The following is a 22,238-nucleotide window of genomic DNA, read 5'->3' on the forward strand; positions in this document are numbered from 1 at the left end:
ATACAATACACGTCATCAGCACGTATAACCTGTAATACAAGCGCACAGCGCCACAAGAGGATCTGGTCGTATACATTATAATAAATGCGCACACCAGAAACAACATAATGTATGAGAACACAATCCAACATCATCAGTGTTGTAGCCTGAGGTCGACGGGTGTTTCGGGTCTCGCAACATACACCCTCGCCTCGCCCAGGTGACCCAGCCGGGGTTGATCAAGCCCCCGACTTACGTCCCAGTAGCTACCCACGGTAGCTACTGTCTCTTAGGGCAAGACAGGGCCACTCAATCCGCCTCTCCTAAGTACAGTACTTGAGTACATTAAAAAATGAACCATCAAGGCATGGCCAGGATTCGAACCAGCCTAGTAACCAGACAAAACCTGAAAGGTCTAATTGTCACTGTTGGTACCACTCCTCCACAATAGATACAATCTTGAATAGAATCTATCAGCCTACTGCACAACCACAAGGTGTCAGCATTTCTCCACATAGGCTACTATAACAATGGCTTTATTTTTTTAATCATTCAATACAGGCAGCTTGCAATTGAAGCAAAACAAAATTCCTTAATGTTGTGCTCAATATTGCTATGCCTTTGTTTATAATCTGTTTTGTGCTATTAATTCCATTGTTGTGCTTTTATATGTCTCCATCCTTCTAAAATGGAATGCCAGGCACCATCTTTGTAGATCAGTTCAAGTATGGAAAATGAAATAATTGTATAATATATCACATGTGATAAAAAGTGAATGTATTTTTGCTGTATTCATCCTGTTATAAACAAAAATAAATTATTATAGCTGCTATGCAGCAATGGTCTGAACGGGCTATTGGAAGTGGAACGAGTGAAAGGAGGAAATGGAGAAATATGGAAAATAGCAAGAGGAGGAAGACGAATACTAAAAACTGTATTTCACATGTAATTCATTCCACCATATGTCTTAGTTAGTTACCCTGTGGAAGTGGCACAGGACTGGACCTACAGTAGGTGCAGAGGTGGAGTCCATCTTATGAGCCAACTCTGCATCGTTAACAGCTGTGTGTAGGACGCTGAGAGGGATTATAGTTTGTCTGATCACTCATGATAGACGATGAGGTCTTTATATTACGTGGAAACAATGTGGTGGTAGTTGTCCACAAACCAATCCAATATATCTTTCTGATGGCTGAAAGGAAACAATATATATATATATTTTTAAAGAGTTAGGTTTCATTTGTATGCTGAGAGTGGACAACTAGGGAGAGGGTTTTTGAAGCTCACAAGCTCACAGCTCACAAGCTCACAACGCGTCGCGATGCGATGCGTTGTGAGCTTGTAGATTGGCTATTTTCAAATAGCCTATGTATGAAATAGGGCTAAAGTGGTTAATGTATGTTTTTAATATTATGATTTATATCTGCAAAGTAATTAGTAACTAAAGTTTTCAAATAATTGTAGTGGAGTAAAAGTATAATATTTGCCTCTGAGATGTAGTGGAGTAAGTAAAAATACTTAAAATTGGAAATACTCCAGTAAAGTAAAAATCACACCCTGTGTGAAGTGGGCGGTGTCTTGCTAGCTAATCACAATACTGAATGGAGTCAACCAATCATGTACAAAAGATAAATACATTTATTGAAACACTCTTTATGATGGACGAAACCATAACTTGAAAAAAACAAATGTATGTTTTTTTTTCAAGTTATGGTTTCTTATATAGGGCTATGCACATGTGTCATGTGACACTGGCCAATCACAGTCCTGAATAGATTGTGATTGGCCAATCACGGTGCAGGATAATTGTACAAATTTCCAAACCTCACTTATAGGGGCGGTTTCACAGCGCAGGATATTTGTACATTTTTCCAAACCTCACTTAAAGGGGCGGTTTCACCGCCCAAAAAATCCCACCCTGTGTGAAGTGGGCGGTGTCTTGCTAGCTAATCACAATACTGAATGGAGTCAACCAATCATGTACAAAAGATAAATACATTTATTGAAACACTCTTTATGATGGACGAAACCATAACTTTAAAAAAACCAAGTTATGGTTTTTTTAAAGTTATGGTTTCTTATATAGGGCTATGCACATGTGTGGTAAATAATCCGGGGAATACCGTGGGATAGCCCTCGATGAAAGGGTATGAACACAGAGTCACAAGATCCGATGGATATTTTAGTCTTCAAGTCTTTATTGATCAACTTCAAGAGTATTCACGAAAATGGCGAACTGAGGCGGTCAAAATACAGCAGCCCTGACATCACACAAGTACACACTTTTTATACAGTAAATTCAAGACACGCGCTAGCTTCGCAGTCCCTCCTCCTCCTCCTTCTCTCAGCCAATCGGGAGCTGATGCGCTCCGGCCGAGCGCACAGCGAGTCTTGCTAGGCTTATCCCCCACATTTGCATGAGGTTAACTGTGGTAATACAGTTTATGTTCCTGTGGCCAAACTATAACCTAAAATGGACTATTCTTTAATAATTCGTGTTCAATATGTCCTAAGCTTTATATTAAGACCACACACATTATACATTCACCTTGTATGAGTGATTTAGACAGAAAGAGATGATTAAATAGCTTGACCTTATTCCTTAGATTCAAGAAGAGAAGTTACGTACAGTTAGCTGGTTTCTCCTCCAACCACTTTTCACCAAGGTTCACTCTTGTGTATTTACTACAAAATAAGCATTCAGTGTGAAATCAGAATATTTACAAGACTTCAATCTGAGTCTGCATGTCTTTCTAGAGACAGAGATCTTCTGGAGAGAGAGATAGAAAGCACAGCTGCATTCACCTTAGCCCTCTCCCTTGCATAAAGACAATAGTACTGTAATCAGCTCAAACCAAAACAAAAGAATGCTCTGTTGGACTCCAGCCAGCTTCAAACATTCTGTATACAATAGGACAATAGGTCTCTTTCCTGTAGGTAAACACACGTTTCTTTGGTTAATCAAATCAAGGGACGGCATTCTTTATTTTCCCAGGCCCCTCTTCACACTCCAGGAATGTAGGACCAAATGTCCCTTTCATCCCTTTTCCTGTTAACTTCACCTGGGACCACAGTTGTTAGCATATGGCTTGCGATAGATAGTATTCACTATTTACTCATAAATGATTGTCTGCGAGATACTTCACATGTGTCATGTGACACTGGCCAATCACAGTCCTGTATAGATTGTGATTGGCCAATCACAGCGCAGGATAATTGTACAAATTTCCAAACCTCACTTATAGGGGCGGTTTCACTGCCCAAGATAATTGTACAAATTTCCAAACCTCACTTATAGGGGCGGTTTCACCGCCCAAAAATACCTCAAAAGTACAGTACTTGAGTAAATATACTTAGTTACTTTACACCACTGTCCTATTGTCAGGTGAAGCGGTTGTCGATATGACCTTTATTTGTACAGTGCTGTGTGTACTATGGCAGGTACTGGGGTGTGGTTTGGTGTCAGCTGCTGAGCTTCACAAGGAGAGCCTGATGCAGCTGACGCCAAACCACATATCCAGTTCTACAGGAACTGTTTTGCTGAACCTTTCCCCTAATGGCGAGTCGTCTTCCACATGGCAAGTAGTTGGAGGCTTGCCACCCTGGCCTCCTTCAGTAAAGATGGGAGATTCTAGTGGTCATGCACTACATGGATCTCTCTATACTCTTTGGACTTGCTGTCCAGTGTGGCTGTGAAGTGGTCAGCCTACTGGGCACATGATCTACGATTGCTTTCCAATTCCCTGTACCACTGCCATTCCATCCAATCCATGAGAGTTACCTTCTTAGTTTACATGGGATAATAACCATCACTGGTAGAATCTTGTGGTTGCTGATCAGCATCGCCAAAGTCAACAGTTTATTAGTCCTTTCCTCTCCTCTCCTGGTTGGGTAATTCCTTGAGTATGGTCATGAGCTGCTCTTGTATGTGCATAGCAGGTCACCACTCACTGTGAACTTGTGCTGGCCAATGACTTATTTCAGATTGATCTCTGACCATTATTCAATTCACACCTGGTCAGCCAGTTTGTGCTGGCGTAGCTATTTCCTGGTTTCAACGTATTAACTACAGTACTGATGCCAATTATGCTGATGACAAAGGGTTTTATGATTTAGTTATGGCAACGTAATAATGTCTGGACATGTAAGCATAGACTTAGAGCCTGAGAGTCTGAGATCATCTTTCTATGTTGGGAAATGTGAAAAATTTCCTGATTTGTATCGTGCAAAGGAGAGGTTGCATGACTGCAACATGGTAATAGATACATTTCTGGACATCACAAACAGCTGACTACTTCACAGCCACACTGGACATATGGTGACAATCTCCCATCTTTACTGAAGGAGGCCACGCGGAATTGATTCCTGGGTGGCAAGCCTCCAACTACGTGCCAGGTGAAGATAACACACCATTAGGGGAAAGGTTCTGCAAAACAGTTCCTGTCACACAATGTCAAACATTTGCTGACCGTCTATCTCGCCAGGTGGCCACACAGACGAGATTCAGGGTGGCAAGCCTCCAACGACCACTTGTCACCTGGAAGACAACACACCATTAGGGGAAAGGTTCAGCAAAACAGTTCCTGCCTTCTGGGAGAATTTCCAACACTATTTATTGGGTCAATATCTCATTGTGTAGGTCTGATCTTCTACTTTCATAAGAAATGAAAAGGAAACAAATGTAAAAAATATATGTGATACACAAGTTTGTTCCCATAATGACCATATGGCATCATGAATTTGCACACTCACATTGTTAGATTCAGTAGTCCTGCATCTATTAAAGGTAGGGTAAGTGATATTTTTGGGTTAAAACAAAAAGTGTTTTGTTAAAAGGTTAAAGCACTATATTCTGATAGTAATCATTGCTATAGAGTGTTTGTTCAGTAACAGGAGTCTCCCCGTCTCTCCAGCTCTTTAATAAACAGAAAATACATTTTCCGGTAGGTGTCAAAATCTCAGCCAATCAGGAGAAAGTACCAATTTTTAAGCTTCATTTTTATAGTGTTCCAGTTCCAATTTTGCCTGCTCATTTCTTAGTGTCGTCACTTCCAATTTCACTTGTTTAATCTATATCCTGATTGAGTTCTCTTTCCTGATTGGATAAAATTGGAAATGAAACTGAAACGAAAATGCATTTTCAGTTTTTTAAAGAGCTGGAGAGACAAGGAGACTCCTTTTACTGAACAAACACTCTATAGCAATGAGTACTATCAGAATATAGAGCTATTCTTTTAACCAAAGAAAATCACTTACCCTACCTTTAACTACGTACTAGTGAATGCGAAAATGTGGGTAAGTTAAGGTACTGTAAGGCGAAGTTTATAAATAAAGCACCTATCCAAACAAGTGTTCTGAGGTGCTGTACAAAGAATGAAATTATTAACAATAAAAACTCAGTAAAAGGAAGTTTAAAGGAGCTACACCATGAATTTAAAAAAAATATTTGATATTTAATATCATATGGTGTATGTCCCTCAAACCTTTTTCAAAAGGTTTGAGCCTAAATCATCACTCAGATATACTCATCCCAAGTCAATTGTCTCTGGCTTATACAGCACTTTCAGCTGCAATACCAAAACGTCCTCTTGGGCAGGGGGGGGCTACTGAGCAATTCTGTCTGTTTTATTATTAAAAATTATTAAAAAATTATTTAAAAAAAAGGAAAAATTCTGCATAAAAAGAAGCATCTAAGAAAAATACAAAATCGAAAAAAAAACACTTTGAACATTTTTGAACAATTCCACCAAGTGTTTGAGGTGCCTGTTTCACCCACTTCCGGGGGGCGGAGCCAAAATCCGAGCCCGAAGTATTTGTTCGTAGACCTCCACTTAGGGGGGGTAGAAAAAGTTTCTGAGCGATTCGGGCACTTTTCATTTAACATTGGGTTTGCCATCATTAATGTTTGTGACATCATAAACATTTCCATTCTGAGATCGCCTGTTCAGACACGCCCATTCTGGAAATCCATGAAATGAGAAGGAATGACTGAATTAAAAAAAAAACATTTTTTTGGGTACAAGAGACACTGGGGACCCCAAAAAATACAAAAAAACTAGAAAAAAGTGATTTTCATGGTGTAGACCCTTTAAATAAAGAAAAACAATAGACAGTAAAGATATAACAGACGGTGAAAAACATTACAAGACTAGAAAAAGTGCTCCTCGGAGCACAGGTCTCCGCCAGGTTATGTAGGTTATTGTGGGCAATGTTTTGAAATTCGCCAATCAGGCTGGAATATGAAATATTGGACAGATCCGTCTTGATCACATGACTATAGAGATAATGTGTACCGTACCGATTTCCGTGATGTTTGGACAAAATCTGTAGGAGTAAAATAAATAAAACATTCTAGCAAAAATCGGCCTCCAGGTGGCGCTATAACAGGACAATGTGAAAAGGGTGGCATGTGTTCCTCGGCTTAGTGGGAATGTGTGTGCAAAGTTTCACCACAATCGCACGCTGTGTTCATGATTTGAGCCAGGCATTTTGTTAAAAACGGACCACTCCTGCAAACTTTGGAAGCCAATATTAGCCAATCAGGATGGAATATTGGATTTGTGTGATCTTTGGACAAAATCTGTAGGAGTAATATAAAAATAATTATTAAAAAAAAGTGTGTGTGCACAGTTTCGCTGCGATCTGGCCAACGGTGCCGGAGATTAGCTGTTCACAAACGGACACACACAGGGACGGACGGACGGACGGACGGACAGGGTGCAAAACATGCCTTCGGCCTGGCGGAGACAATAAAGTGTTGCAAAACAGGTGAGTTTTAGCAGCTTTTAAAGGACTCAACTGACACCACTGAAAGGGCGGTGCCTGCTGCAGCAGGATTATGTTGTCCTTGTTGGGAAATGTTTTTGGTAAATTAACGTCTTACTGTCATACTACAGAATCACATATAAGTATAGCAAAAGGCGACGCGCTGTGAGCTTGTAGATCTGCTATGTTTTGCAATAAAAAAATGTGAAAGTGAAAGTGGTTAAATCTGTCTGTGGGTTTTATAAATATTGAACCAATGAAAAGTATTAACAAGAGCTCGTGAACAAATAATAACTACCTTGGATCCATTGGAACACAGGTTTCTTGTTCCATTTCCTGAAAGTTTTGCAACAGTCAGTCAGTTAGACCTGTCCCTTTGGGTGTGTGCTCATACAGTTAATTCTCTGCTGTCATCAGAGCGTGACAGAACGTACAATTATTTTGTCATGTATGAATGACCGGAATGACAGAGATATTAGTCATTTTGCTTTACTTGTTGTTTTCCTAGTTATTTTGAAGCATATCCTGATGGTAGACTAGACACAGTAGGTAGATCATAGAGATTATGACATTTGTACCATTGTGTCTTTCTTTCAATGTATTGATATATTGTGTCAATTGGCACGTATGACAATTCTCTCAGACAATAGTATTTAAACTGCTACAACTACACATTTGTACGCAGTGCTCAAAGACCACTATCTGCCTTGCTCAGTTCAGAAAAAAATGCAATCTGTTTGCTCAAGGACTTATCTTTATCACTGGACTCAAGGAATACACAGTTGCTCTTGAAGAGACAAAGACAATGATGCAATGGTATATCCTTGTTCAAATGAGGGGATTGATAATAGGGCTTGATAATGAAATGCAGAACAATGGTAGATTTTTCCTATGGTTTTGAAATATTACCATGATGATTGTCGTCCTGCTTAGTTTGTTCGATTCATGAGTTTACGATTATACATTGTTCTACATGAACTTTTTATGAGTTGTCTGAGTCTAAGAACACATTGTACTACAACTGACATGAATGACATGAAATAGAATCACTGATGATGGTAAAGGTAGTGGAGGAAAAAAGAGTTTTCACTTTTATTAAGCTGTATTTATGCTGGATTATGTAAACAGTACAGAATGTGGTACCATTTCTTTACTTGTTCTTGGAACAGAACAAAATATTTTGAGAATACAGGTGTATTCGCTCCTGTTGGATGATGATCTATGTGCGAGCAGTGTCATAGTTGGCCACAAACCAATCACAGGTCCTTTTGACGGCTGAAAGAGAACAAGTGGAAAAACAAGTTATGTGAGACAGGCTGCATGCAAATATGCTGCCGAGCGTGGAGCGGCACAACTACAGAGATATTTCCTTGTAGGGCTGTCACGATTACAAATTTAAGTTGACGATTAATTGTCACTCAAATAATTGAGATTAACGCTTTATTTGTGTGTTTGGCATTAAACATTGTAACATATGAACACATATTTTTTGTCTGTTTGCCTTTTAGGCTTCGTAATCAATGAATTGCACAGGGCAGATCTGACAAATAATCAAATATACAAAGAAATTATTGACATATTTAATAATTTTACACATGTAAAAATAGCAGAAATAGCTGATCTACAAGCTTACAACACATTGTAAGCTTGTAGATCTGCTATTTCTGCAAATTTTTATGGAAACGATCATGCAAAAATAATTGTGATTATCTCAAATTATTGCGATTAGACGAATATGTAATAATTGTGACAGGCCTATTTCCTTGACACCTAGTGAACAATTTGGTCTTGTTGTCTTACTATAGTTACAATCAAAAATAGCTGTTGTATCCAAATAAAACAGAGACAACACTTGTGTTTGACTGTTGTTAATATCTCATTAACAGCTTGTTGTGACCTCATTAACACATTCTCAACACAACTCATCAAATGCCTGAAACCTAAATTGAACCTGAAATTAATTTAACCCATTAAAACCGGTAAAGTATCTGTATCATTTTAGATGTATTGTTTGGCTATTCAACAATAGTAGATATAAAAGCTAACAGCAGCGAGCTTGTACATCTGCTGTTTTTGAACATTTTTAAAAAATCTTGAAAGTGTGAGAACTACAGGTTTAGAAGGCATTTGTAGAATCGGCCTCAGGTCTTTATGGGTTAAAACTACACATTCTGACCTTCTTTAAAGGGCGTGAAGGTGAAGTCGGGGAGGTAGCGTCTCAGCTTGGCATTGCTGGCTGTCTTCTTCATTTGGCCATCAGACTTGGTGGTGTCATACTGGCGTGAAGGGGTTAAGGGCCATGATGAGGGTTCCAGTGACACTTTCAACCTATGACCTTCGGTGGAGCATTAGTAAGTAAATATGGAAGACATCGGCTATATCCCTCCACCTTTTGGCACTTGGAATGATTTAACTCCAACACACACCTACAGTATGCTGATGTAGCAGAGTAGCCCTACAGTACCTAAAGACCAGAATCCTAATATCACCGTTTGCTAAGGGGATCCCCCTTTGATTATGCGGTAGATGTTTGGTTTCCAATGCAGGAGACCTGGGTTTAAAACCACTTAAAGCATTTTTTTTTATAAAATAATATTTTTCTACAACAAAAGGTGATAAAGTTCTGTAGACCAATGTCTTGAGATGGATATAGGCTTTGCTGTAACGCCTGAGCTAAACAATGTAATATTATAATTTGATTGTTTTCCTACATCACATTTGCATACTTTAATGGTCCATTGTAAGATTATTAAACTAGTAGTGTTTCACAAAATAAGCATTTCATGAAAGGAAATTATTACAAGTGTCACGAGAGATTCACATGGTAACAACATGCAATGACAATCCTGTTCAACAAAGCTTATGGTGACACGGCATCATTCGAGCATTTGATTAATGGTCATACAGTAGGTTTGGATACAAGTATTGGGCCTTTGAAGTCCATTAATTCTGCAATCATCTCCACAACATCTTTGATGGAGACCTCATCCTCGTCCCCCACTGTGTGACCGAGAGGCAAGAAAGCATAGTTATATACACATGCGCACAGTGACATTCTCGTATACACTGTGTGTAAACGTACGTGACAAAGACATAACAAAATGTATTCAAGCTAATATTAATTCACACTAGTGAATTTCAAGAAATTGCAAAGTATGTTTGCCCCGGCTTAAGTTGTGGGGTTTAGCCATTATAAGCCAAGGAATCTGTTGGAAGTCTACTTCTGACCAAATGGGTCTACTTCTGACCCATTTGGTCAGAAGTAGACTTTACAGTATAAATCTTCTATTGACATGGTCTAAAGAGAGAGTGTAGTGTCTAATAGTATGGCCTTGACCTGCTTTATATTTAAAACATCATGAGATAACCTTTGTAGTTATTTTGCGCAATATAATCAAATTAACATCATTTTACTGTCCCCTTACAGCAAATAACTTATACCTGATAGGATGATGGGGTCGACCTCATCATACTCCCTCAGTGCCCAGATGATTAAACGGCCCAGATCCTGAGGAAAACACATACACACTCTGAGACAGTTAACCGGTTAGGCTGCATTTGAATATTTATGTTGCAAATATTGATGCTGCACTACTGACCAGGGAAAACATGAACTGTCTTCTAGGCGTGCCAGAGCCCCACACATTCAGAGGAGTTCCTTCCTCTGTGGGTAAAACAGGGGAAAACAATTGTCTTTTTCTTTTTCATGGTCTTGTGTTTACCCCAAAGTGTGTACAGTTACAGTAGCATTTGTGTGTGTGTGTGTGTGTGTGTGTGTGTGTGTGTGTGTGTGTGTGTGTGTGTGTGTGTGTGTGTGTGTGTGTGTGTGTGTGTGTGCACACGTGCGCGCATGTGTGTGAGTTACGTACTTTTGGCCTTGTATGTCTTGTGCACGAGTGCTGTAAGCACATGTCCATTTTCTATGTTGAAATTGTCGTGGGGTCCGAACACGTTAGTTGGGATGACTGCTGTGTATCGATGTCCATACTGCTGAAAGTACGCCCTGTGAACACACACACACACACACACACACACACACACACTTCTAATCTTTGTTGAAGAATAATGCATGTCAGATTAACCCGTGTGTCCCCTCCACACCCTGTTTGCTCTGCACAGCTCACCTGTTCTGGACATCAATCATTCTTTTAGCATGCGAGTAGCCAAAGTTGGAGTCGTGGGGCGGCCCATTGTGTATCTGCAAACGTTAGGGGGGAGAGTAGGTATTCAAGAAAGACAAGCTTTGTCCAAACTGTCATATAGCCGTACACACTACACAAATATGGACCAGGATAATTGCTTCTGTAGGACCATATAATTACTCCTGTCATTGCTATAGGCTCTCTCTCTCTCTCTCTCTCTCTCTCTCTCTCTCTCTCTCTCTCTCTCTCTCTCTCTCTCTCTCTCGCTCTCTCTCGCTCTCTCTCTCGCTCTCTCTCGCTCTCTCTCTCTCTCTCTCTCTCTCTCTCTCTAATATAATGTAACAGGCTTTATCTTTGGATTAGTTATTAACTGTACTCACCATAGTCTCATCAATGGGGTAGGTTGTCTTGTCAGGGAAGATGCAACTGGAAAGACAAGACACCACCTTGGTGACGCCCATTTCATGAGCTGTGTGTAGCACGTTGTCGTTTATCTTTAGATTGTCTCTCTGTGAAGGCAGACTGTCATTAACCAGCAACTCAGTAGATATAATATGTTGGCCACCATTTATGGTGGCTCTCGTATTTTAACCAAATTTAACATCTTAACAACAGAAGGAGGCTACTGAGAAACGTCATTGTCTCACCAAAAAGTGTAGGTTCTCCCTCATGTGCAGGTACAGTCCTCCTACTTTGGCCGCCAGGTGGATGACGTGAGTGGGCCGGTACTTTTCAAACACAGCTCTGGTTTGCACAGGATCTCTGTAAACATTTCATAGTCTTAGCACCACAGTTGCAACGCAGCATCTTTTAGAGATAACACCCTTATTGATCAGCAGCATCCCAAAAGTTTAGAGAAGTGGTCAAACTCAGAGAGAATCACAGCCGCCCCACCCAACAGCAAAATGGCCACAGAGTACATATGGTTGATAAAGACATCATGTCACGACTTACACAAGATTGGCCTCCTTGGAAGAGAGGAAGATCCATTCTTCTCCCTCCAGTTTCCCACCTTCCTCCTGCACCACATGCTTAATAGCGTTGCCCACCAGCCCAGACCCTCCAGTCACAAGGACACGCATCGGCCCTGAATTGCTCTCCAAATCCATCTTCTGTATCTACTGTATGTGGTTTTCAATGAGGTGGCAGAATGTGTCTTTTTTTATTTTACCATGTTCTTGAGAACAAAGTAATTTAATTTACTAAATTAACTAAAAATTAAATACTACACTGTACATGTACACTAAATTAACACAGCACTAACACAAACAGTATTACAATCATGTTACATGCTAAATTATCAAACATGTTCCAATTAAAACCAGGTACATTTAATCACTACAGTCTTACATTTGTGCATGTAAAATAAGCAGCAGAAAAAACATTTGGTCTAAAGTATTTTAGCCAACTGCTCCTTACCTGAGTGTCAGTGGGCTGATGAAAGTCTTTTGTGAGGCAGTCCTGTCTGGCAGGTTAGTCACACACACACACACACACAAACACACGAACACATACACGCACACACAAACCCTTCACCCAGGCTTTGGCATTTCAACCAGGACTTTGAAGTGATGAATAGGAGAGAGTTACATGTGGGTGTGGGGATAGCTTTTGACCCCACCTACAAGGTGATCCAGCGCCTCAAACCACCTGGATAGATAAGATATACTACCATCTTGTGGCTGCAGCTGGAATTGTCCAAGATTGCCCACTGCGGTTGTCGTTTGGAAATTTGGCATTTTTTCCTCTCCATGTTCTTGAAGTCAAGTAAATTACTATACTTACTAAATAAACTACAAATAAAATACATACTGTACATGGACAATACATTATGGTAACACAGCAATGAAACTAATTGTATTCATGTTACAGGCTAAATCATGAAACACGCGTTCCAATCAAAACCAGGTATATATATACACAGTAATCATTTAACAGTCTTACATATTTAAATATAACATTTTGTATTATAGCCACCTGCTCCTAACCTGACTGTCAGGGGGCTGGAGAGTTTATTGTGAGGCAGTCCTGTCTGGCAGGTTAGTCACACACTTCACACCAAAGAGAAGAAAAAACCTTCACGCCAGGCTTCAGAATTTCAACCCCGACTTTGAACTGATGAACAGAAGAGGGTACCTGTGGGTGTGGGGATAGCTTTTGACCCCACCAACTCCGCAGTGGAAAGCCTGGTGATGCGAGGTTACCTACAAGGTGATCGGGCACCTCAAATCACCTGGATAGATGAGATATACTACCATCTTGTGGCTCCAGCTAGAATCCACTTCCACTTAAAAGCTGCAATACTGTATGTAACTTTCCTTTTCTACCACAGATTTGAACCCGGGTCTCCTGTGCAAATGCTGACATTTTTAACACAGAGTTAATAGACCCGCACTGCCTTCCCTCCCTTTGTGTACAAAAGGCATGAATGATGAACATTGACAGGAATAAAATCTATACTTGTTTTCCAATGCAGTTGCACATTAATGACCCATGTTTTTCTCTGATGCAGTTGATTCAAAAACCAAAAAATAAAACACATTTAGCTGGTTGCAAATATTTGCAAGATGTGTATACTCATAACTTGCAAGCCTAACTCACACCCACACCTAATGTATCCTCAAACAGAGATTTTTTCCTAACCTTCTTAGACCCCTGTAAGAAACATGTTCATACTAATTTAGGCTCACAGAGCCTTAGACATGCATTCAAATTACACCTGATGTTGCAAAATTAGTTTACAGTTTCTGTGCCACATAGATTTTATTTTAGTAAAGTGCATCAGAAAGACAACATAATAAATGCTATTAAGCACTTCTGTGTATTACACAGAATTAACAGTGACACACCAAGTGATAACATCATTTAAATATATTAATCTAAAGACTATGAATCACATTCACTCTTTGATAAAATCCTTGTGTTGGTATTCCCAACATTAATGTTTGCCCTTCTTGAGAATTGAACCCACACGTACAGTATGAATGCCATGTGACATCCCCAGAGCAGATCCTCTAAGTTCAAGTTGTGGCCTTTCGGTATTATGACTCCAGTCTGTGTGGCAGTTACAGTATGTGTTCTCACTGGGGCTCTCTGGCTTCAGGCTGGAAGGTTCCGACAAATGACAGAGACGCGGCGCTGGCGAGGGATCCTCTGTCCGCGGAATGAGGACTCTTCATCCTTCAGGATCTCGTGAGTGAAGTCATACCTGGCCTGGTCCCTGCATGGTTTGGGGGCAGCAGATGAGGGGGAATAGATTAGGCTACTTAATATCAGCAGCCAGATACTTTTATTTATTCACCTTTCTTAGTGAGATAAGTTATTTCAGGTTTTTGGCTTAATTAACCCTTATAAAAATACACCAGTGTTTGTGAAAACTCTAATATGCCTCCATGATAGAAGTATCCCAGGTGGTCTCGAATGCCCTTCTTGTGTTAAGTTTCTGAATTCCATTAAGGCCAACAGATAATAGAATATACAATAATAATATACAATACAATTCCTTATTCTAAACAGATTAGTTATCTAAGAGACAAATGGCAGGAGTGTGAAGAACCAACTGATCACATTCTCTTATTAACCTAATTCTGTACAATATATTCCAAAGTATCTCTCATTTACAAATCTTCAACTATAGCTAAATACAAAAAGTAACATATAACTACCTACAATAATAAAAAACAAATCAATACCTAATTAGAATATCAAACATTTGAGATTACCGCATTTTTACCAATTGTTTTAGTAGTGTTTAAAAGGAAATAGGGTTTGATTGGGAGGCTGTTCCATCCTAAGCTGCCCTGGGCCCTGATGGACAGGACATTTTGTCCAAAAATGATGGACCTCACAGTCCCCTCTGGTGTCTGACCTAGTGCCACGTCCAGTCTCTCTCTTCCGGTGGATAAATCCTCGCACAGGAGGTGGAGCCAGTCCATGTAAACATGTGTGTGCAAAACAAAGACTTTTAAAAGCTTTAAACTTAAAAAATATATGTTTGTTCTTTTTCAGAATGCTACAGTGATGATACGACTATGGTTTCTTATCGAAAACCTTGATAGTCCTCTTGAAAAGCTGTTCAATTTGTTGTAGGACTGTGGCACCAGCAAATGACCAAAGTATATATTTTATATATATTTTTGGAACCAGTCATGACATGAGCCAAACCTGAGAATGTAAAGGGAGCGACGGAGAAGCAACATGTCCAACCATTCATCGGTGGCCCCCTCCTTCGCCAAACGCATGACACTGTCTGACAGCAGACTTAACCCTGCGATGGTGCTGCCACAAAACTGACAGAGGATGAGGATCAGAACAGAACATCAGAAAACTAAATACAGTACATAGTGAAGAACATAAAGAGATACCAATGACAAACTGTAGGCCTTGAGCGAGTAATGGGAGACTCTCTAAGGATATACAATGAAACAAAAAGTAACATTGAAAACTTGCTATTTATATTATATTTCTGAAATAAATTTGTTTAGTGGTTTGGGTTGTGTCGTTAGCTTGCCACGATGTAACTCCAAATATTGGGGAGATATCTTATAATAATAATTTCTCCATTGATTAGAAATAGATTTCCCAAAATAGACCAAGTGGTTAACACGTTACAGGTCTGCATGCAGTGAGTGAGGACTGAGGAGGAGAGAACTTCACCTTGACGCTGTCGACATGAGGTTTGATGTAGCCAGCCTTGTCCAGGTCTAATATGTGTACTGGGCCCAGCAGTGGACTGCCCTCAGGGAACGCTGCAGATCTGAGCCGACTCAAGACCCCCTCACACACCGACCCCCATCTCAGACGCTCTGTCTCTCGGTACCCGTGAATGGCCTGAAGGTTGATGAACACAAGATACTATGCAGTAAATTCCACATTGTTAATGGATAACAAATGGATAAATTCTTTAAACACTCAATATTTTGAGTAGAGTTTACAATGACGCAGAAATTACAAATAAAATAAGTTAAAATGAGAGCAACATTAAATCAAATACATTAATCCAAGCAGGGGTGGGCAACCTTTTTTAACACACGCCTGTGTAGATCACCTGGTAGATCTTCCAAGATATGGTTGCCCTCTGGCCACTCCTGAAGCAACTATTCTACTTGTGCCTTGACCCCCAAACTTCACATCCAATACCAACCCTTGACAGCCCATACATCCAAACAGAAAAGTCCAATCTGAGTGTATTAAACAATGTTAAACTCACCAACATTGCAGCTGTATGGAAAGCTTGAATTACCCTCTATCTGCAAAGTTTTTGTTTCATAAAAACCCACTGTAGATATGTTATGAGCTACTTTCTGTCAATCAATTCCGTGCAGGTGATTATTTTTTTAATATTGGAGCTTGGAAGCCTCGTTTTCAATAACACAATGTCCTGCTGCCTCCTGCATTATGTGTAATTTAGAAACAGGTGGTACTCAGCCAAGACCGTTGAGTGATTTCCCATGAGCGCTTCCAAACTCCAACACTTGGAGGAATTTATTGAATTTATTGACAGAAAGTAGCTCATAACATGTCTACGGTGGATTTTTATGAAACAAAAACTTTGCAGATAGAAAGAGGAAGCTTTCCGTGCAATGTTGGTGAGTTTAACGTCATTTAATGCAATCAGATCGGACTTTTCTGTTTGAAATACATATCATTTTGGGGGTCCTTGACATGAAAAAGTTTGAAAACCACTGACTTACATCATCCCAGTGGTCAAACTCGTATCGTTTCTTCTTCAGGCCTGGTTCCAGTTCTTGCATGAGAGCCGCTTCCTCCTCCTCGCTGATGAAGTTCTGCCTCACCTCCACCTGCGTCCTGAACCTCTGGACCAGCTCCCTGGTCGGGCCGACCAGCAGCTCCTCGTCTGGGACGTCATGGACCAGGCCGCTGTTCGCAGGAGAACCGAGACAACGCGAGGACGTCGTCGTACCCGGAGGTACAACTTTGCGAATTCGTCTTACAACTTTTAGCAATAGCTTCATTCTGTCGTGTCGTATCGGACTTATTGATTCGCTGTGGTACTACCAGGCTACTTCAATGTTTGTGTTTACATATGAGGTCGGACTGTCTGCTGATGGGCAACGCCATTTTCGATAACGCAAAGCATTGTGGGCAATGTAGTTCTCTGCTGTGAAATTGCAGCTAGCTGCCTCAAGCTTGCCGCTCGCTTCTTTCCCATAATAATCACGTACATAACAAGCATCGAATTCCCTCATCATGAGGCGTCATGATAATTAAATCCTGACTTTCTCCAGTGGTGTAAAGTAACTAAGTAAATTTACTTAAGTACTGTAGGCCTACAGTTTTGTACTTTTACTTCTACTCCACTACATCTCAGAGACAAATATTGTACTTTTAACTACAATTATTTGAAAACTTTAGTTACTAGTTGCTTTGTAGATTTGGATTATTATTACAAAAATCTTTGAAAATAGCCGATCTACACTTGTACACAGATTTTTATACATGTTATACATTTGAAAACTTATGAAATGGGACATTCTGCATAATGAGTACTTTTACTTTTGTTAATTTAAGTATAATTTTGATACCAATACTTTTATACTTTTAGTCAAGTACATTTTGAATTCTGGACTTACTCGTAACAGAAACAGAGTATATCTACATTGCAGTATTGATACTTTTATTTAAGTAAAAAAAAATACTTTTTCCACCACTGTCCTCACCAATGTGAGAGACTGCAGACGTGTTGTCTGTCTGACAGCGCACTGTCAGTTTCTGAAGTTGTTTACTTTCTCCACTGGGGGGCGTGATGATACTGAGAGAGCTCCAGCCAACCTACCCACATAAATTTAGTTTTAATGCCATGCATTCAACATCATTTCTACAGTAGAGCAGAGTACTATACTGTGATATTGCATTTACCCAATTCATGAAAACAAAAATCTCTGATAGAAAGTTTATACTGTAGGCCTATGGTAGCCTACTGTTGAGAGACCAATTTTCCATTGGTTTAGAATGCCACTGGAAGGGCATGTAGAAATGTTTTCTCCAATATTGTGGTTGAGTAAGAGTTAGAGAAAGGGAGTACAAAACAGTTTTACTTGCCACCTCTGGGCCGACTGTGTGATATGGGGGATGAAAATATGTTGATAATTGACAGTGGTGTAAAGTAACTAAGAAGATTTACTCAAGTACCTTACTTAAGTACAATTTTGAGGTATTTTTTACTTTACTGGAGTATTTCCAGTTTTCTGTACTTCAGCCCTACATTTCGGCCATTTGAAAATAGCAGATCTACAAGCTCACAATGCGCATTGTGAGCTTGTAGATGACAATTTTTTAAATACATTATGAACTTGTGAAATGGGACATTATGCACAATGGGCACTTTTACTTTTGTACTTTAAACATATTTTGATACCAATACTTTTGTACTTTTACTAAGTACATTTTGAACTCCGGACTTTCACTTGTAACTGAGTATTTCTACATTGCAGTATTGATACTTTTACTCAAGTAAAACATGTGAGTACTTTTTCCACCACTGATAATTGACAATGCTTGTTATACCAGTTTTAACCTCTGAGGGTCAGTGCGGTACATTTCTTTAATTTTTATGTCATGACTCTTTTAGCCATTGAAGAGCTTTCAAGGAATTTATATACCTGTAGACAGAGGGCAGCATGTGTTGCACGACATCATTGTTTTGAATATAGTCACACACACACACACACACACACACACACACACACACACACACACACACACACACACACACACACACACACACACACACACACACACACACACACACACAAACACACACACACTGTATGACTACTTTTTTTAAGCAATGTTCATATGTATGTATGATTTTTCTTTTAATACATTCACTTGCATGCGACATAATACATTTATGTCCGCACACACATTGCTATAACTGGTGTAAAGTAACTAAGTACATTTACTTAAGTACTGTACTTTTACTCCACTACAATTATTTGACAGCTTTAGTTACAGTAGTTGCTTTGTAGATTTTGATTATTATTATAAAACATGCCACTTAAGCCCTATATACATTTCGGCTATTTTCAAAATATTTAGATTTTACTTTTGATACTTTAAGTACATTTTGATACCTATACTTTTGTTCTTTACTTAGTTTTGAATTCCGGACTTTTACTTGTAATAGAGTATTTCTACATTGCAGTATTGATACTTTTACTTAAGTAAAAATTGTGAGTACTTTTTCCACCACTGGCTATAACCCACACACAGTGACAGACTACTCACGTGCACAAGTGCACATACAGCTGCCGATTCTAGCCTGGCAGGCTATGTGGCCTGCACGCTATGCACAGCCACAATGGAAGTCCACTCATCGCTGCCCTGCGCAGGCCACTGCTCTCATAGCTTTGGGTTATACACACACACACACACACACACACACACACACACACACACACACACACACACACACACACACACACACACACACACACACACAGGGAGAGAGAGAGGTGGGTGCGGGGTGATAAAGGCAGAGGAAGAGACAAATAGGGCTGTAACTATTGATTATTTTCTTAGCAATTATTCTATCTATTAATATAACTATTATCGACAAGTGAGTTTAAAAAATATTTTATTTAAGGTGCAGTAAGTGATTTCTTTGGTTAAAATAAGTGTTAAATAGCTCTATATTCTAATCATTGCTATAGTAGTTGTTAAGTAACAAGGGTCTCCCTGTCTCTCCATCTCCAAGTAAATAGAAAATGCATTTTCAAGTTGGGATACCAATTTTATCCAATCAGGATATTATATTTTCACAATAGTTTCTCTCGCCTACAATGACATGCCCAAAATAGCGATCAATGAATATTTTATTTAATTATAGATTATCGGTTACTTTTTATAGGCGATTAAAGCAACAAGTTCGATTAACTGCCCCAGACTCAAAGAAACCGAAGAAGCGGTCAGAACCGACTGAAAGTGGTAAAGGGGAAAGAGAGGTCACCCTGGCCACTTGCCTGACCGACTGTGTTTCATGCCTCATCTCCTGCCTCTATACCCTCTGTCCTCTCAGCTGGTCACCACCAGCCAGGGCCGCCATCCAAGTTCCTCCCTCGTCATCAGCCATCTCTCCAGGGGCATTTTAGTGCCGGGATTGCGAGTTTGCGCCAGAGCTGTGTGGAGGAACCTACAAAAAGAGGACGAGCTGCTGTGTGGAACCCTATACGTACACAGAGGTATCAACATCACTGCAGTCACAGTCAAAACAAGATTTAACCTAACCACTTATAACCTACACCAGTTCAGTGGTTCTCAACCTTTTCAGGCTGTGACCCCCCAAAAGAATCAGATTTGAACTGGGGACCCCCCCCCCCACCCTCACAACGCCTCGAACGCTTGTAGCTTCTAGCTTGTAGATCTGCTTCTAGCAGACAAACAGCCGTCGGTCCCCCAAGAATACGGATGCTAGGGTTCATGTGGTTAACAGCTGCAACATTTGTGAAATTTATGTCATGAAAAGCCGCGCGAGTGCAGTCGCATTCTCACTTAGGACATTTCATAGTCCAGTTTTTGAGTCCAGTCTCCTTTCCTTGTTCCTTCGTGTGTGTGTGTGTGTGTGTGTGTGTGTGTGTGTGTGTGTGTGTGTGTGTGTGTGTGTGTGTGTGTGTGTGTGTGTGTGTGTGTGTGTGTGTGTGTGTGTGTGTGTGTGTGTGTGTGTGTGTGTGTGTGTGTGTGTGTGTGTGTGTGTGTGTGTGTGTGTGTGTGTACATAAATCAGGGCACGTATATAATCAGGGCATCCGACTGTTATGCCGAAGCATTTGGAAATTGTAGAATCTTACAACAACGTATATGGGGCTTAGTGGTTAAATCCTATTAAAATCACATAGAAAAGTGCATGCTATCATCACAACGCTTCTCTTGCTTCACCTCTCCATGGTCTCTGCACCAGGGACTGAACAGGAAGTGTGTGTGTTACTAGAATGCTGACAGGGTGACAAGTGTTACCGTATTGATTGTAAGGTGCACTGTACGTTCAGGTTGCCCTCATGCTGCACCTGCCAAATGGTTAGCTGCACATCTGATTCTCTGTGTATTATTTGGTCTGGACCCTGTTAATTTCCTGAATAGACATACTTAGTCACTTTAACCCTATATACCCAGGGTTCTAAACTTGGCTTCACTGAAAATAGCTGACCTACAAGCTCAATATTCTTGCCAAATGTTCATCTATTTTTGCGGAATGTTCACCTTTTATGACATGCTCAAAATAAGAATGCTAGGATTCATGTGGTTAACGAAAACCTTCACCCTGTTCTTGGATTTCAGAACCCAGGCAGATTTAGACTTTGGCATAAGGTGTCACTCGCCAAAAATAGCTATCTATTATAGATCTACAAGCTCACAATGCGTTGTGTTATTAAATTAGGCCTTATCATTGTTGGCATCCTTGTTATTCCAGTTTGCAAACTCTTGAGTCTTCTTTTAATACACCCAAAAAAAATATATATAGACTTGCATTTCATTGATATCCTCATTTTCCTGTCATAATATGGAATAATATGACAGGAGTATGATTTATAATGATAAAATGAAAATATGGTGCCTGAATTTTGCTGAGTCGGCTTTATAATGAGCTAGTGAGTCAGCAGTGCAAGTCTTACTTTTATTACAGATGGTCACTTATTACCCTGCCCGCAGCAATGCATGGTGGGTATTGTAATTGCTCATGTCCATGTCTGTCTGTGTGTCTGTGAACAAAATTACTCGACAACAGATGGCTGGATCTTCATGAAACTTGGTGGGAATGATCAGTTGGCTGCCTCGAAGAGATGATTAACTTTTGAGTGGATTTGTTTTTATGCATTAATAATCTTGCTGTACATAGCTGTATGCTAATTATACATCTTTGTCAATAAGCTATTTATACAGAATTTTACATCTTATTGTTTTTTATTTCATTATTGTTATCATTATTGCTATTATTTTATCAACAGACAGACAGACAGACAGACAGACAGACAGACAATGAAATAAATAGACTGACCCTAACCATCTGCACTTGGTCTTTAAGTTGGAGTTAACATACTGTACTGTACCGTATATGTACTGTATATTCTATCAATATGTATAATGTACAATCGGCAGTAATCACCACTAAATATGAGCATACAATCTATCTATGATTCAATTCAATTCAATTCAATTTTATTAAAGTGTCAAATCACAACAAGTTGTCTCAAGACACTTTACATGTAGAGAAGAGACCCGACATCCCACCCTGAGCAAGCAATTTTGCGACAGTGGCAACGAAAAACTCCCTCTTAACTGGAAGAAACGTCAGGCAGACCCTAGGCTCTAGGGTGGCGGCCTTCTGCCTCGACCG

The 22,238-nt window shown here is 39.9% G+C and overlaps 3 protein-coding genes across 5 annotated transcripts in view; 1 reads left to right on the forward strand and 2 right to left on the reverse strand.

Moving 5' to 3' along the window:
* gtf2f1 (general transcription factor IIF, polypeptide 1) overlaps positions 1-22,238 on the forward strand; it is a 235,715-nt gene that overhangs the window by 41,747 nt on the left and 171,730 nt on the right. The window lies entirely within an intron of this gene.
* On the reverse strand, positions 7,804-12,430 carry LOC308099307 (GDP-L-fucose synthase-like). 3 transcript variants are annotated; one of them, XM_080448024.1, is made up of 12 exons: positions 12,405-12,430; positions 12,306-12,372; positions 11,841-12,007; positions 11,534-11,648; positions 11,267-11,395; positions 10,869-10,942; positions 10,614-10,747; positions 10,344-10,408; positions 10,186-10,252; positions 9,665-9,744; positions 8,921-9,020; positions 7,804-8,019 (listed from the first exon to the last, which is right to left on the reverse strand). In XM_080448024.1, exons 3-12 carry the CDS (start codon positions 11,993-11,995, stop codon positions 7,964-7,966), a joined length of 975 nt encoding a protein of 324 aa, XP_080304150.1. In that variant the 5' UTR covers positions 11,996-12,007; positions 12,306-12,372; positions 12,405-12,430; the 3' UTR covers positions 7,804-7,963. The 3 variants fall into 3 exon arrangements, with proteins under 3 accessions (XP_080304150.1, XP_080304151.1, XP_080304152.1); XM_080448025.1 differs by lacking the exon at positions 12,405-12,430 and having other exon boundaries at positions 11,841-12,004; positions 12,306-12,404; XM_080448026.1 differs by lacking the exon at positions 12,405-12,430 and having other exon boundaries at positions 11,841-12,063; positions 12,306-12,366.
* alkbh7 (alkB homolog 7) lies at positions 13,637-16,968 on the reverse strand. Its single transcript, XM_080446263.1, has 4 exons — positions 16,580-16,968; positions 15,543-15,716; positions 15,051-15,175; positions 13,637-14,106 (listed from the first exon to the last, which is right to left on the reverse strand). The coding sequence occupies exons 1-4, from the start codon at positions 16,859-16,861 to the stop codon at positions 13,986-13,988; spliced, it is 702 nt and encodes a 233-aa protein (XP_080302389.1). The 5' UTR covers positions 16,862-16,968; the 3' UTR covers positions 13,637-13,985.

Source organism: Gymnoscopelus braueri (genome assembly GCF_963280865.1).
Source record: "Gymnoscopelus braueri genome assembly, chromosome: 13".
Lineage (NCBI taxonomy): Eukaryota > Metazoa > Chordata > Actinopteri > Myctophiformes > Myctophidae > Gymnoscopelus > Gymnoscopelus braueri.